General features: G+C 57.0%; 1 protein-coding gene across 2 annotated transcripts in view; it reads right to left on the bottom strand.

Annotated features, from left to right (window-relative positions):
• The window catches only part of RAB20 (RAB20, member RAS oncogene family), a 30638-nt gene extending 15048 nt beyond the window's left edge, over positions 1-15590 (bottom strand). The window contains exon 1 of one of the 2 annotated variants that reach the window (XM_043478326.1): positions 15157-15590. In XM_043478326.1, the coding sequence (XP_043334261.1) occupies positions 15157-15328 (172 nt within the window). In that variant the 5' untranslated portion in view covers positions 15329-15590. Of the gene's footprint in view, positions 1-2984; positions 3262-15156 lie in introns of those variants that run through there. The other variant, XM_043478327.1, reaches the window with a different exon arrangement.
• Between the last annotated feature and the right edge of the window lie 340 nt (positions 15591-15930).

Below are 15930 nucleotides of genomic sequence, written 5' to 3'. Positions count from 1 at the left end.
AACTTGACCCAAGTTCACTCCAGGACGAGAGGCCACCTGCCTTCTTCACTGTGGTCCCCCGGGCTCAGCACTGTGTCCAGTTCGCAGGAGGTGCTCAAAAAGAGTGTGGACCGAACCGGTGAGAGGCGGGTCCAGACTGTGCTCACCCCGTGCCCATCAGACCTGAAGCCAGGAGGGGCCAGCAGGGACCAGACGGGACCAGACGGGGCCAGACGGGGCCAGACGGGGCCAAGAGGGACCAGACGGGGCCAGGAGGGGCCAGACGGGGCCAGGAGGGGCCAGGAGGGGCCAGGAGGGACCAGACAGGGCCAGGACGGGCCAGACGGGGCCAGAAGGAACCAGACGGGGCCAGGACAGGCCAGGAGGGGCCAGACAGGGCCAGGAGGGCCAGGAGGGACCAGGAGGGACCAGACAGGGCCAGGACGGGGCCAGGAGGGACCAGATGGGGCCAGGACAGGCCAGGAGGGGCCAGACAGGGCCAGGAGGGCCAGGAGGGACCAGGAGGGGCCAGGAGGGGCCAGGAGGAACCAGACGGGGCCAGGAGGGGCTGGGAGGGACCAGGAGGGGCCAGACAGGGCCACGAGGGGCCAGACAGGGCCAGGAGGGGCCAGGAAGGGCCAGGAGGGGCCAGACAGGGCCAGGACAGGCCAGGAAGGGCCAGGAGGGGCCAGGAGGAACCAGACGGGGCCAGGAGGGACCAGGAGGGGCTAGGAGGGGCCAGACGGGGCCAGGAGGGGCCAGACAGGGCCACGAGGGGCCAGACAGGGCCAGGAAGGGCCAGGAGGGGCCAGACGGGGCCAGGAGGGGCCAGGAGGGACCAGGAGGGGCCAGGAGGGACCAGACGGGGCCAGGAGGGGCCAGGAGTGACCAGACGGGGCCAGGAGGGACCAGACGGGGCCAGGAGGGGCCAGGAGGGACCAGACGGGGCCAGGACGGGCCAGGAGGGGCCAGGAGTGACCAGACAGGGCCAGAAGGGGCCAGGAGGGACCAGGAGGGACCAGACAGGGCCAGGAGGGGCCAGGAGGGGCCAGGAGTGACCAGACGGGGCCAGGAGGGACCAGACGGGGCCAGGAGGGGCCAGGAGGGACCAGACGGGGCCAGGAGGGGCCAGGAGGGACCAGATGGGGCCAGGAGGGGCCAGGAGGGACCAGACGGGGCCAGGAGCGACCAGGAGGGGCCAGGAGGGGCCAGGAGGGACCAGACAGGGCCAGGAGGGACCTGAGGCCACTCTGCTGAGACAGTGGCTGAGGTGCCACCCAGGGCTCCTTGGAGCTGGATGAGCCCAGAAGCTGAGGGTCAGCCAAGGAGGAAGATGAAATGCCCACCCCCAGAGAGACGACAAAGGCAGGTAAGAAGGGGCACAGTGAGGGGGTCAGATATTCTGAGGAGACAGTGACTCGCGGCCTCCGATGGGGCAAGACGCACCCTCGGAGCCTAAGGCCCAGCCTTCTGCAGCACCCGGGCTCCTCAGAAACCCACCACCAACGAAGCTGCGGGGCCGGCCAGCCACAGAGCATCCCCGCACCCCGCCCTCCCTGTCTTCAGGGACCGCACCTGAGATCGGGGAAGGGCAGACTCGGCCCCGCCATCCGTCCCCAAGGCAGGTGGAGATAGCCGGACAGCTGCCCCGTCTGTGTGAGCGCATCTCAGACCACAGGGCTGGCTTGCTGACCAAGCGCATAAACGCTGACCACTTCGCCCGACTCAGACCCCCACCAGTGAAGCCCACCTCACTGCCTCCCGGTCTGATGAGGGGCCCCAGAGTTACAACACACACGGCACACACAGAGTTGAGGCCCAGCCCTGGCGTTCAGTGCTTCCGAAGCAGCAGCTACCATCTGGCTAAAATCGGTGCTGGAGCCGCGTCTTGGGGACGTTGTAGAGACCGTGGCTCATTTTGTGCAAGATCCCTGAAGGGCCGTGTGTTTATCCATCTCTGCCGACGGTGTTACCAACTCACCACGCAATTTATTCTCCACACCTGAACATTCACTTTCAAATCCAGGTCAGCACCTCAGCTGTGACTCAGAACAAAAGAGATTCTCGAGGAGATGCAAACGATCACCCTCTCCCCACTGGTGACGCTAGTTTGTTCTCTGTGAGCCTGCTTCTTTTTTTGTTATATTCACTAGTCTGTTACAGTTTTAGACTCCACATGTAAGTGATATCATACAGTATTTGTCTTTCTCTGACATTTCACTTAGCATAATACCTTCCAAACCCATTGCTGCTGCTGCTGCTGCTAAGTCACTTCAGTCATGTCCAACTCTGTGCGACCCCACAGACGGCAGCCCACCAGGCTCCCCCGTCCCTGGGATTCTGCAAGCAAGAACACTGGAGTGGGCTGCCATTTCCCTCTCCAGTGTATGAAAGTGAAAAGTGAAAGTGAAGTCGCTCAGTCGTGTCCTACTCAGCAACCCCATGGACTGTAGCCCACCAAGCTCCTCCGTCCTTGGGGTTTATTGATGTTGTTGCAAATAGCATTATTTCATTCTTCTCTATGGCTGCGCAGGATCCCATGGTGTGTGTAAACACCACATCTTCCTTATCCACTCATCCATCATCTGTTGACGGACACTCAGGCTGCTTCCGCGTCTTTGCTATCGTACTGTAAATAGTGCTGTGAACGTTGGGGTACATGCATCTTTTCCAATTAGGGTTCTGAACACTGCATTCTTTGAGCCAATAAATACTGCTTTAAAAGTTTTCAATTCAAGGCAGAATAAAAGATTAGATACCACCACAATTCTAATCTGGAGTATTATTTGATGGACTAGTTCAGCATCACACAAAACCACCTTCAAGAGCTAAATTTCATTACTATCTCATCTTAGTCTTTCAAGAAAATGTTGTATCTGGAAATTCTCGTGGCTGAGGACTTTTGATAAGATTCTGGCAATTTAACGTTCAGTCACTGTGCATTTGGCCACACGTGTAACGAGGGCACCTCTGATTTTTAGAGATGGAGGAAAACACGAACTTACAGCACTCCCCCGTGTTCTCACGTCCCAGGAACAAATCCACCTGCTTGAGTGAGGAAAGCAAGACCATAAGGGAGACTCGGAACCCAGGAGTCTTCGAAGACACGCCCAGCCCAGCCACTCCTGGGGAAGTTCTTCAGAGCGGCCTGGAAACAGGCTTCTTCCAAGTTCTTCCAAGGCCCCTGGTGAAGTCTCACAACGTGGATGACAGGCAGCTACTGCAGCTCTTACCAGAAGACAAACACAGCTGCCGCTGAGTCGGGGGACAGAGGAAACCTGGGGCCCTCAGGTCGGGGGGGACCGGGGAGGCCTGGGCCCGGGAGGCCGCCCGCCCTGCCCACCCCTGCCCGCGGCCTTCACCCTCCCGATGGCCACCCCCCGCGGAAACACTAGTTTTACAGACAGACGTGGGAGCATCTCAGAAAGAAAGGCTCTTTTGTTCCTCCAACCAGAAAAACACACAGAACGTATTCTTCTCAACCAACGCCCTGGCAGACGGCGGGCTCTGGGTCCCCTCGCGCAGCCCGCCCCTCCCCTGGACACAGCGCGGACACCCCCACGCTGCAGGCCTGGCTCAGCCCGCTCCCCTCAGCCAGGCCTCTGCTCCAAGACACGGGGCCTCGGACCCCTGGGTGCGGGCATGCGTGGAAACACAAGTGGCCCTTCAACAACGGGAACTGAACGCATATCTGGCACCGAAGGGGAAAAGCGAGGTCCCAGCCCCGCACCCTCTTTCCAAAAGTAGGTGAGAAATTATAAACCGGAAATCGAAACTTCTAATGCAGGCCACAGCAATCGAAAGTCGTAAATGGAGGACTTCCCCGGTGGGTCAGCGTTCAAGAATCCGCCAGCCGATTCAGGGGACATCAGTTTGATCCCTGGGTCAGGAGGAACCCCCCCCCCCCCGGCCTTGGGGCAGCCAAGCCTGAGCACCTGCGCTATTGAGCCCACGTGCTGCAAGTACCGCAGACTGAGCACCGAGGGCCCGGGCTCTGCAACAGGAGACGGCCCACAGCGAGCGGCGCAAGCAGCGCACCTGGAGAGTGGCCCCCAGGCAGCCAGGGAAGAGCCCGCACGGCAGTGAGGACCCAGCACAGCCACAGTGAATCAGTAACTGTTTTCTTAAAGCTGTAAATGTAGACGCCAATCAGCGGTCATCTAGCAGCAGGCCGTCCGGGCGAGGGGCGCAGGGCTGGGTCCCTTCCCATCGGCCGCCCGCTGTGCTGTTCCAGCTGGCCTGCTCTGTCTGGGGGCTGCCCAGGTGTGAGGCAGCCAGGCGGCACCTCACCCGGGTCTCTGTGGGCAGCGTCCCCTGGGCAGCAGGTGGGGGGAGCGCTCTGCACGCGGAGGGTGCCCGCGTGGTGCCCGGACAGGTGCAAAGGAGCCCACTACACGTGACGAGACGCCGACCTCAAATCCGGGCCCCCAGCGCCCCGCGCCATATGGCCCTGAGCCTCCTGGTCTGGGAGAAGCGGTGGTGAGATGCCAGCCCCACAACGCCGCTGCGGGAAATGAGAAGAGGCCCCAGCAGCACTCTGCGTGGTGCCTGGCACACGAGAAGCCAAGGGCACCCCTGCTACTCACACTGGTGGGGGGCCAGGGAGGACGGGGCCGCGAGCCAGCAACCCGGACGCCCGGAGAAAACACTTCCCAAGCCAGCTCTCCTTGGGACACCACCCTGATTTCTGAGCGGACAGCAGCGGGGGAGGAGGTCAGAGCACAGACGCCCCTAAAGATGAAGGAAGCATCCGTGATGGAGGGAACAGCAGCGTGAAATAAGGTGTTAACAGTGCAGAGACTTTGGTTAAGGCATCGCAAGACCCCGGCTCTGGCCCTTCTTCTGCTCGGACGTTGGACAAATAACTTTCAGAGTCTTGTCTCTTCATCTGAAAGAGGAAGAAGCTGCAGAAGCACACCTTTGAACCCCGCTCTGGCCCGACAGGATTACAGCAGACTCCGTGGCCTGCGATGCGGGACCCAGCATGCTGGCTGCACTCGGACCCGAAGCCTTTCCAGAGCGGAGGGCGCTCCGGCGCTGCTCCCACCAGCCTCGTTTCTGCCACGAGCAAACGCTGTCAGGTCAAAGCTAAGCGCCGCTTTGCTCACAGGTCCCAGGCCACGTGAGCCCAAAGAACGGGAAACCAAGCAGGGGGGTGGCTGAGCAATGTCAGAGGCCCGAGGCCGCGCCGAGAGCAGCGCCAGTTCACGCCCACTTCCTCTCAGGGCCCAGGACAAGTCAACCAGGGTTTACGAAACGCTCTGTAGGAGATACACACTCAGCAGGCCTTCTCTTGGAATAGAAACACTCAAGTAAGTGTGTGGGTCTGGGTTCGCTGGGGCTGAGAAGGAAGGCAGGTCTCAGAGAAGAGCTGGTTTTGAAGGCTGGTTGGAAGAGATTTGTCACAGGGAACAAGGGGGTAAGCCGTCCCCAGGCCCCACGAGTGAGCTTGCTTCTAAAGGGCTCTGCGCATGAGACAGAGCCACTAAATGTGTCTGTTTTACGGCCAAGCAACAACCAAGATTAAAACCTTATAATGTGGGTCTTATTCCCAGTGCCTCTCTCCAAGCACCCTGCCGTTCCAGCATTTCTGTGATCCTGGCAGAGAAAGAAACAAAATTTCCATTGCAGAATTAACCACATGTGCCTCCATAAAGTCAGCTAAGGAAAACAAGAAACAGACCATGTTCTTCAGAAAAGTGTCCAAGAGCTAAACTACTGAGTTCTCTCCCCAGAATATTCCCCAAGTCTCTACATGGAAACCTGAGTCTCTCAACACATGGAAGTTAAAAAAAACTCTCTTTTTAACTAACGGGGCAGTGTCAGGCTGGTCTTCAAGATGCACTGACCGGAAAGCCCAGGAGTCCTACTCCTCGCTGGCTGACCCGGGAGGTGAAAATTCACGTTCCCACAAAACCCTCTACACGGTGTTCACAGCGGCTTTATTCATAATCACAAAAAACCGAAAACAACCCAAATATCCTTCGCTGACGGACGGGGTGCATCCACACAATGGGACTTTGGTGGTGGTGCTTTAATCAGTCGCGTCTGACTCCTCGTGAGCCCACGGACTGTAGCCCACCAGGCTCCTCTGTCCGTGGGATTTTCCAGGCAAGGATACTGGAGCAGGTTGCCATTTCCTTCTCCAGGGGATCCTCCTGAGCCAGGGATCGAACCCACGTCTCCCAAGTCTCCCGCATGGCAGGCACCAGAGCCAGCGGGGAAGTCCACAGTGGAACTTTACTCAGCGACTAACAGGACTGAACACAGACAACAACACAGGTGAAACTTAAACGCAGTAAGCAGAAGGAACCAGACTCAAAACCCTCCATCCCACATGAGCCCAGAAAAGATCACGCTAAGGACAGAAATCAGACTGGGGCCGGGGGCTGTGGTGAGCAGAGGGGTGATGCTGAGGGACCAGGGATCTTTTTTAAAAAGATGAAAATGGCTTGTGTCTTGGTTGTGCTTCTTACACAGTTGTATCTGTCAGAACTCCTCACCATGCACTGAAAGACCAGGGTGAATTTTACTGCCTATGTGCAAACATTCAGTAAACCTTACTTAAACCAAGATAATCTACCAAAAAAGCAAAAACTATTATATAGGCACATATTGTTCCCAATTTTTAAGTTACAAAGCCAAAAGCTTTTACATTTCATGTGGAGGAAAAAACACCTCCCAGGTGTTTATACCTGGTGCTATACCTAGGTGTAGGTGCTATACCTAGATAGCATATTAAACATGCAATTGTATACTAAATAGCATCATACTGTCATTTAAAGAACAAAAGAAGTGAAAAAGTCTGAGTCAAGGTATAGCACTTGTTTCCGGACTCACTTTTTGTGAAGATGAACAAAAATTGTAGGTCAATAGTCTTCATCAGACATCCTTGGTGGTGTAGAGGCTTAAGGATCTGCCTGCCAATGCAAGGGGCACAGGTTTGATCCCTGGTCCAGGGAGATTCCATACACCAAGGAGCAACTAAGCCATAGCTACTGAGTCCACACTCCACAATTACAACCACACCCCAGCCCACACACCCAAGAGCCCGTGCTCCGCCGCAAAAACCACCACAATGAGAACCCCCACGAGAACCCCCACGAGAGAGTAGCCCTTGATCACCCCAATACAGGAAGCCCGCACAGCAACGAAGAGCCAAGCACAGCCAGAAGTAAACAAATAAATTAAAATTGAAATTAAAAAAAAAAAATAGTCTTCATCTGTTTTCAGCACTTGGAAAGTACCACGCCACTTCCTTCTGGCCGCCTTGGTTTCTGATGAGTCAGTTATCTGTTGTCATTATACTCTTTTCTTTCCCCCACTTGCTGCTTCAGAATATTTTCCTGGGACTTCCCTGGTAGCCCAGTGGTAAGACTCCACACCCTGCGTGGATCAGATCAGATCCCACACGCCACACGGAGCGGCTGGGGAAAAAAAAAGATGCGTTCCTTGCCGTTTAGTTTTCGGAGTTTCATAATAGTGAGCCTTGCCTGGGTCTCTCTGGGTTTTCCCTGATTGTGATTCTCTCAGCTTCTGGAATCTGCAGGTTTATGAGTGCTACCGGATTTGGAAAGTTTTTGGGCGTTACTCCTGCTGGTCCTCTGTCAGCCCCAACCCCGCGTCTCCCCTCCTTCCCCGCCCCCATCGAGGCAACGTCGGGTCGGGTGCCCACAGGTCCCGGCGGCCCTGTGCACGTCCATTCTGCTTCCTCTCCGCATTTCAGACCAGGCGACCCTGACCACTCTGCCATCAGAGAGAAGGCGAAGCTCAGTTAGGGAGACGAGGTCACGCGGCGGCACGGTCTGCACGAAGGAGAAGTCCGCTCCACCATCCACCACGGCTGCGAGAGGTACTGGACACAACTCACGCTGGGCGTCGCCAGGAGCGGGGACAATCCCAGAGAAGGAGGGGCCGCGGCAAACTGAAGAGGGGAGCAAAGACGGGGCGTCTGCGACGAGCTCCCAGGGTGTCGGGGCCGCTCTGAGGACCCGTCTCCAAAAGAGGAGGAGGAGGAGGAAGGAGCCGCGAGGGTCTGTCATCAAATCACATGCGTGACGAAGCCTCGTCCCAGGAAAAAAAACACCTGTGTACATGCGTGTACATGGGTGTGAAATTTCCTTTTCGCAAGGAGGGAAGTTCTGCGAAGTCTCAACGAAGCGAGAAGGGCAAGTTCCATTAGGGATCATAGTTTCTATTTTTCCCACGAACTTAAAGATAACGAAGCATGGAGTTATTGTCCAGAGACATTAAATGCGATTCAGGTGTTAGCTCACAAATGCGGTGGGCCTCAGTTAGCTAAAGTCTCCAGAATCCAAGCCCACTCGCGAGCCTTAAATACCTCTCCCCGCCCACCCCATAGTTCCCGGTGCCTCCTCCAGGGGCCTCCGGGCTGACCTGCCAGCACAGGCAGCCGCACACAGGCAGCCTCTGTCCTCAGATCTCTCGGCACAAGGGCGCTTTGTGCATCCCGCCGAGCCCAGGCTGCTGATTCTCTTCCACCTATCTTAAAACCCACATTCATATCCATCCACTGACTTTCTCAAGAAAGCAGATGAATTCTGCAAATGACACCTTGACCCCAGAGGGTACCCATTCAGAGTCTTCATTGGTACTAAAGATGTGACCAACCCACAAAGACGTGGACCACCCACAAAGATGTGGAACATCTATAAGGATGTGGGCCACCCACAAAGACGTGGGCCACCCACAAAGACGTGAGCCATCCACAAAGTGTGGACCACCCACAAGGATGCTGACCCACTCACAAAGACATGGACCACCCACAAAGACATGGATGGACCACCCACAAAGATGTGGACCATCTATAAAGACGTGGGCCACCCACAAAGACGTGAGCCATCCACAAAGTGTGGACCACCTACAAGGATGCTGACCCACTCACAAAGACATGGACCACCCATACAGACATGGACCACCCACAAAGATGTGGACCATCTATAAAGATGTGGGCCACCCACAAAGACGTGGACCACCCACAAAGATGTGGACCACCTACAACACAGACTTTACATGCTTAGCTTCCAGATCCCAAATCTAAGATTTCCAAGAACATTTTCCCAGGAGGAGCCCGTGCTGATCTTAAACCCAGACCCCACCCTCACCCAGTACAGCTCCAGGTGGACCCCCAGGGGAAATCTGAGAGCTGCTTGTCCAGTTTAACTGAATCAGGGGTCCCCTCAGTTCCTGAACTCTTTCCTAAATGCTGAACTCTTTGGAAAGTTTCTACAACTAGAGAAAGTTCAGTTCAGTCACTCAGTCGTGTCCGACTCTTTGTGACCTCATGAACCACAGCATGCCAGGCTTCCCTGTCCATCACCGTCTCCTGGAGTTTACTCAAACCTATGTCCATCAAGTCAGTGATGCCTTCCAACCATCTCATCCTCTGTCGTCCCCTTCTCCTCCCACCTTCAATCTTTCCCAGCATCAGGGTCTTTTCCAATGAATCAGCTCTTTGCATCAGGTGGCCAAAGTATTGGAGTTTCAGCTTCATCATCAGCCCTTCCAATGAACACCCAGGACTGATCTCCTTTAGGATGGACTGGCTGAATCTCCTTGCAGTCCAAGGGACTCTCAAGAGTCTTCTCCAACACCACAGTTCAAAAGCATCAATTCTTCAGTGCTCAGCTTTCTTTACAGTCCAACTCTCACATCCATATGTGACCACTGGAGAAACCATAGCCTTGACTAGACAGACCTTAGTACACAAAGAAGCAGGGCAAAGGCTCACAGAGTTTTGCCAAGGGAACAACGGCAGAAAAGACTTTTAGAAAAGGATTCTCCTTTTCATGGGACCTAAACCAGGAGTCAGCAAGCTATTTCCGCAAAGGGCCGGACTGAACACGAGTTTTCCGGTGCTGTATGGCCTCTGCTGCAGCCACTAGGCCCTACTGCTGTAAAACGCCGGGGGGCGTAGGGGAGAGTGAGGCCCAGGTGAGCACCCCAACCTGCAGAAAGGAGGGGTCGTCCATCCCTGTCACACCCATCCTGCTTGTCAGATCAGGACCTCAAAAGCACTCAGCTGCCAAGAGAGGCAGCTACAATCGGAGCCCTCCGCCCGCTGGCTGCACGCACAGTTCGCACGGGCTGTCTACCCACTTCTGCCCCAGCCTCTCGAGGTTAAACACACAGTCCTCGCAGGCCAGGCCAAAGCACCGGGGATCTGCAGCTCTGCCACCCCGTCAAAAACAGCACTTCTCCAGGATTCCCTCTTCCTGCAGAGTGTCCCCCCACTCCCCCCCGATCCAGGAGCAGCTGCCTAGAGAGGGGCTCGTGGTCCTTGGATGGACCGTCCACTTCACCTGGCCTCTGCACTCGGTGCCTCCCGGGACCCCCCGGGACAGCACGGCTGTTCACAGGACCGAGGCCCGGGTCCTCCACAGCAGCCCAGACCTCCTCCCTAAGTTCACGGTGCGAGCAAGGACACCCCCTCCCCCAGGCACCACGACTTCACACGCCTGAACTCCAGCATCCTCTCCAGGTGTACCCTTAAGCTGCTTAAGAGAAAGCCCTTAACCCAACTGCTCCGGAGCCCCCCTTCCTGGAGCTTTCCACTTCCTGAAGAATCATTTCTTGGGGACCCATCCAAGCCTCTCTTGTCCTGCTGTGACAGATTTGCCGGTGGTCATCGTGGTTGTGAGCACCCAGGGCTGGGAGATGCTTATTAAGCAAAACACAAAGCTTCCTCCTTCCCAGTACTGCTCAGAGCATACGACCCATATTAGCAGGTGGATTCCCAGCAGCAACTACAGCTGCCCCCCTTTGATAGAGGAGGAAAACGCGGGGAGAGGAGACACAGCCCCGCAATCACACGTGTGGTCAGCGGCTGTTGTAGGCAGAATGCCCGCCCCACCCCCACCAAGACATCTTCAGGCCTGGTGCCCGTGAACACGCCGTATTAAATGTACTAATCCAAACGGCCCACCGGCCGACCCTAAATGAGGAGACGCCCCTGGATGACCAGGACAAGCCCAGGGTAATCACAGAGTCCTCCGAATATGGGAGGGGGCATGACAGCCAGGGTTCGAGGGACATAAGGAGAGAAGGGCCCCGGCAGACGTGCCGGCTCGAAGATGGAGGAGGAAGAAGCCGTGGGTGCAGGCAGGCTCCGGGGGCAGGAAGGCAGGGAAGAGAGTCCTTCCTGGAGCCTCGGAGAGGAACAGTCTTCCTAACGCATGGATCCTAACCGGTGAGACCTGCTGGGGACGCACCTGCTCTTCTAAGCCACTAAGTCTGTGGTCATTTGTTACAACAGCAGCAGGAAACCAAAAGTGATACTGGGAGTGGGAGGCCGCTGTAACAAATGTCGAATGTCGAAGTGGTTTTGGAATTGGGCAATCACGGAGCCTGGGAGAACTTGGGAATGTGGTGGGAAGGGCCTAGATCGCCTTGAACGTGTTTGCTCAGTCATGTCTGACTCTCTGTGACCCAACGGACTGTAGCCCGCCGGGCTTCCCTGTCATCAGATTCTCCAGGCAAGAATACTGGAGTGGGTCGCCATTTCCTGCTCCAGGAGATCTTCCCGACCCAGGGCTTGAACCAAGTCTCCTATGTCTCCTGCACTGGCAGACGGGTTCTTTACCACCAGAGCCACCTGGGAAGCCTACCTTTGAGTGGACAGTTAGAAATGCAGATGTTAACTACTCGGCCAGTGCTCAGAAGGAAGTCGGGAACACGGAAGAGAAGAGCCGGTCGTCTTAGAGAACCCTGGTCTGCACGAACAGACGACAGGCAGGCCCTGGATGTCAAGGGCGCTGCAGGGCCTCCCAGGTGGAAACCCGCGTGTGTGTCACTAGAAGCTGGAGTAAAGCGGATTTGTGCACAAAAGCTCTTCAGATGCAAACAGGAGTCAGCTATCACCCACCCCACGGCCTGGGGAAGGAGAAGGAGAGCTAACGAGGGGGCACAGGACCCTGCTCCGACGGGGTCTGCCCTGGGCTCTGGCGGGGTCTGCCCTGGGGTCCGGCGGGGTCTGCCCTGGGGTCCGGCGGGGTCTGCCCTGGGGTCCGGCGGGGTCTGTCCTGGGGTCTGGTGGGGTCTGCCCTGGGGTCCGACGGGGTCTGCCCTGGGGTCTGGTAGAGTCTGCCCTGTGGTCCGACGGGGTCTGCCCTGGGGTCCGGCGGGGTCTGCCCTGGGGTCCGGCGGGGTCTGCCCTGGGGTCCGGCGGGGTCTGCCCTGGGGTCTGACGGGGTCTGCCCTGGGGTCTGACGGGGTCTGTCCTGGGGTCTGGTGGGGTCTGCCCTGCCTTGGGGTCTGGTGGGGTCTGATGTGGTCTGCCCTGGGGTCTGGTCTGCCCTGGGCTCTGATGTGGCCTGCCCTGGGGTCTGGTGATAGATCTGCCCTGGGCTCTGATGGGGTCAGCCCTGGCGTATGGTGGGGGTCTACTTGGGCACACTTTCCCATTGCCCTGCTGCAGTTTCTCCCGGACAATGATGCGATACGACACGGATTCATGCGTTTCCTTGTCTGCCTCTCCCCCTCGGCTGGAACTGGAGCCCGCCGAGTACCGACCCTGCACAAAGCCCGGCCCCACACGACCTCCATCAGCTCCAGCCCCATCTCGACGGTGCCACTCCCTCCAGAGGAGCCCCGTGCCAGCTGATAACCACCCAGCAAATCTCCTCTCCCCACTCTGCTCCACCCACCCCTCCGCTGGCAGCCTGAGGCTGCCAGCAGGCACTGCTGTCCGGAAGGACGTGCCAAGAGTGGAACAGGAACTCTGACGCCTCACTATCAGTTTTATTATTCAGCACCCGCCCACCCCACGTGACCAAGAATGGTGATAAAAAACAGGCATCCTCTAGCCGGTCCTCACCCTTCTGCCTCAGTTACACAAATTAAAATGAAAGTAACTTAGAAGGCAGAGTGGGATCTAAAGAAACTTTAAGGGCAAGGCAAGAGAAGGAAAAAAGAGGGGCTTGTGGCTCAGATGGTAAAGTGTCTGCCTGCAGTGCGGGAGACCTGGGTTCGATCCCTGGGTTGGGAAGATCCCCTGGAGAAGGAAATGGCAACCCACTCCAGTATTCTTGCCTGGAAAATTCCATGGACGGAGGAGCCTGGTAGGCTACCATCCTTGGGGTCGCAAAGAGTCAGACACGACTGAGCAACTTCACTTTTTCACTTTCCCTGAAAGTTCAACTTTTGCATTTCCAACAAGGATTATCTAAAAGGCAAAAAGTCATACGTGCCTTCTCCCTCCAAGTCTCCCTAACCCCACAGGCACAGAGGTGACCTGTGTGACCGCTGGCTCCCAGCTCCGGGCGCCCTGAACACGTGTACACTGGAGGTCAGAGATGTGCCCACAGATCCCGGCATTCCACTGCTCCGGGGGCCCGGCTGAGGTCACACTTGGGGTTCCGGGAAGAAGGTGGGTTTCCCAGGCAGCCAGGAAATGAGTCGCTGCCCCCGGGGAGCCCAACCAGACACCAAGGACATCTCATCAGCCTTATTACAAAATCCTCTGACAGTAAAGATTCCGGCTGCAACATGTCCACAGCACCAAAGAAGAAAGTGGCTGATCAACATTCCGTCTTCGAGCCTTGACTGCCAAGATGCCTGCTCTGACACCAAACAGTCAGCTCCTGTTCCAGAACCACCCCGCATGTGGTAGAAGCTTCCAATGGTGGCCACAGCAGGGTTCTGGGATTGGGTCCCCCAGCACCAATCCTGGACTACCCTTGGGTAAACCAAGGGCACAGTGAGGTCCAGTCAGCCAACCAAAGGGGTCTTGGGACCAGCCTCGTACAGAACACGCAGACGAGTTATGTTAACTTGGTCTGATTTCTACAGCCCTGGTTCCATCGCTACCAAATGCTTAGTGGTGGAGAGTCAGCTAAGGAAAGGATCTCAGAGGAACTTCACTCTGCAGCCTGGAGGCAGAGAACACAGCAAGGGAGGTACACTTGTACCTGGGAGACAGCTGCATTTCACAGCATGTTTGCAGATAAATTAGTCAAGATGTTAACAACCCTAACAACAAAAAAGACAGCCAAGAGAAAGCAAGAGGGAGGGAGGAGGGGTAGACATTGGAAAGCAGCCATCATTAATTCAGTTTTAAATAGAGGATGAGTTATATTCTTGCTTATTCAGCAGACTGGTGCGCCCAAGTTGGCAACTTCTAAATTCTGCCCAGGAACTTCCAGTGTAAATGTCACTTCTTAAAGTGCAGATATTTAAAAAGTCAGACCTTGAAGTTTCAGGCTTTAAAAAGTCAAGCCCAATGAAAACGCACCATACTAATTTACAGCTTACTTACTTATGGGATTTTATTCTTTTTCATGGGGAAGAAAATATACTCTACTGTAACACTCTCATGTCAGTGTAATTACGCAGAGTTAACAAACTGAAAGGTTGAATCAAGATCCTCTGATGTATTATACTTTTGAAAAGACACAAATATACTACACATACTTAAAATAATCATTGTTGTTGTTCAGTCGCTAAGTCATCTCTGACTCTTTGTGACCCAATAGACTGCAGCACACCAGGCTCCTCTGTCCTCCACTATCTCCTGGAATTTACACAAACAAATGGCTATCTTCAAAATGCTTCTACAGAAAATCACTTCAAAGCCCCATAGCATGCATGAGCCCTGACGATGGCGACGATAAGTGGAAAATGCAGACATGTCTGGCACTGAGGGAGGGAACCTGAGCTCTGCTTCCCACCTAAGCCCTCGGGGAAGGTCCAGGGCCTCTGCTTTCTCTTTTGTCAGGAGAGGCAGTTTATACTAGCTCCCCTCACCCCTCAGGGTGGCTGTGGACAGCGGCTGAGACCCTGTTGGTGGGAGGGCTTCAGTGCCTCCGGTTACCAGCAGCTGGCTGGGCTGGGCTGGGAGCTCCATACGCAGGCACCAGCGGGTTCTCTCTCTGGGGCCCAGGGTGCTTTCCTGGAATGTTGCTAAGATGCACCCAGTGTCTGAATCCTCAGCTTTCCCACCAGCAGAGGAGTCAAGTAGGAACAGAGAGGGGCCAAGGGTGGCCGCACACCGTGAGAAGGGGCCTGATACAGAAGACGGGGTCACCTGCAGAGCAAGGGAGGGACCCAGCGTGGGGCAGCAGACGCCTGCCCTGTGGGCCCCTGCCCCAGGAGACCCTACCCTGGGGAACCCCTGCCCTGGGGGACGCTTCTCTCCAGCTGGAAGACCCCCGCCCTCACCTGCAGTGTCCCAGATGGAGATGTTGTAGGAGCGCCACTGCTTCAGGTAGAAGGCGCCGCCCACCGTGCTGACCGTGTCCGGGAAGCGCCGCTCCATGTACCTCTGGAGCAGCGACGTCTTGCCCACGTTCATGTCCCCCAAAAGAACGATCTTCCCGTCGGGCTTCCTCATCTTCCCGTAGGTGGCACCCCTCCGCTCCCCGACGCTCTCCTGGCCCGTGCGCCCGGGACGCGGCTGGAGCCGCCGGACGTCCCGAGGCTGCTCCGACTCGGGACTGGCGGAGAGGCGGACTCGCGGGGACCCTCCCTTCCGGACGCCTGGGAACGCGGGAGAGAAAGCGCGGCTCGGCGCTGGGCCGGAGCTGGGAACCAGCCCGACGCCCACCTCAGTGTCCCGGCAGAGGCGGCCAGTCCCGGGTCCAGGGCGGTCGGCCCCGCCCCCGACCGCCCACGCCCCGAGATGGCCACGCCCCCGATCGCCACACCCAGTGGTCTGGCCCCGCCCCCAAACAGCCACGACCAAGATCCGGCCCCGCCCCCGACCCCTCACGCCCCGAACTGGCCCCGCCCACGACCGCCCACTCCCCGGGCTGGCCCCGCCCCTGACCTCCGGCGCCAGGGCTGGCCCAGCCCTCGCCTCGCCCCGCCCCCCAGGGCGCCCACCTGCCGCCGACCAGGCGCGGTTGACGTGTCTTCCTGCAGTCCCCGCGCTAGTTCCCCCAGAGGGCGGCGCTCGGAAGACCCGGGCAGGTGGGGGCGCCAGGCGGGGGAGGC

The sequence above is a fragment of the Cervus canadensis genome, chromosome 9, assembly GCF_019320065.1.
Source record: "Cervus canadensis isolate Bull #8, Minnesota chromosome 9, ASM1932006v1, whole genome shotgun sequence".
Classification (NCBI taxonomy): Eukaryota; Metazoa; Chordata; class Mammalia; order Artiodactyla; family Cervidae; genus Cervus; species Cervus canadensis.
This window is presented reverse-complemented; position numbering and strand designations above follow the sequence as displayed.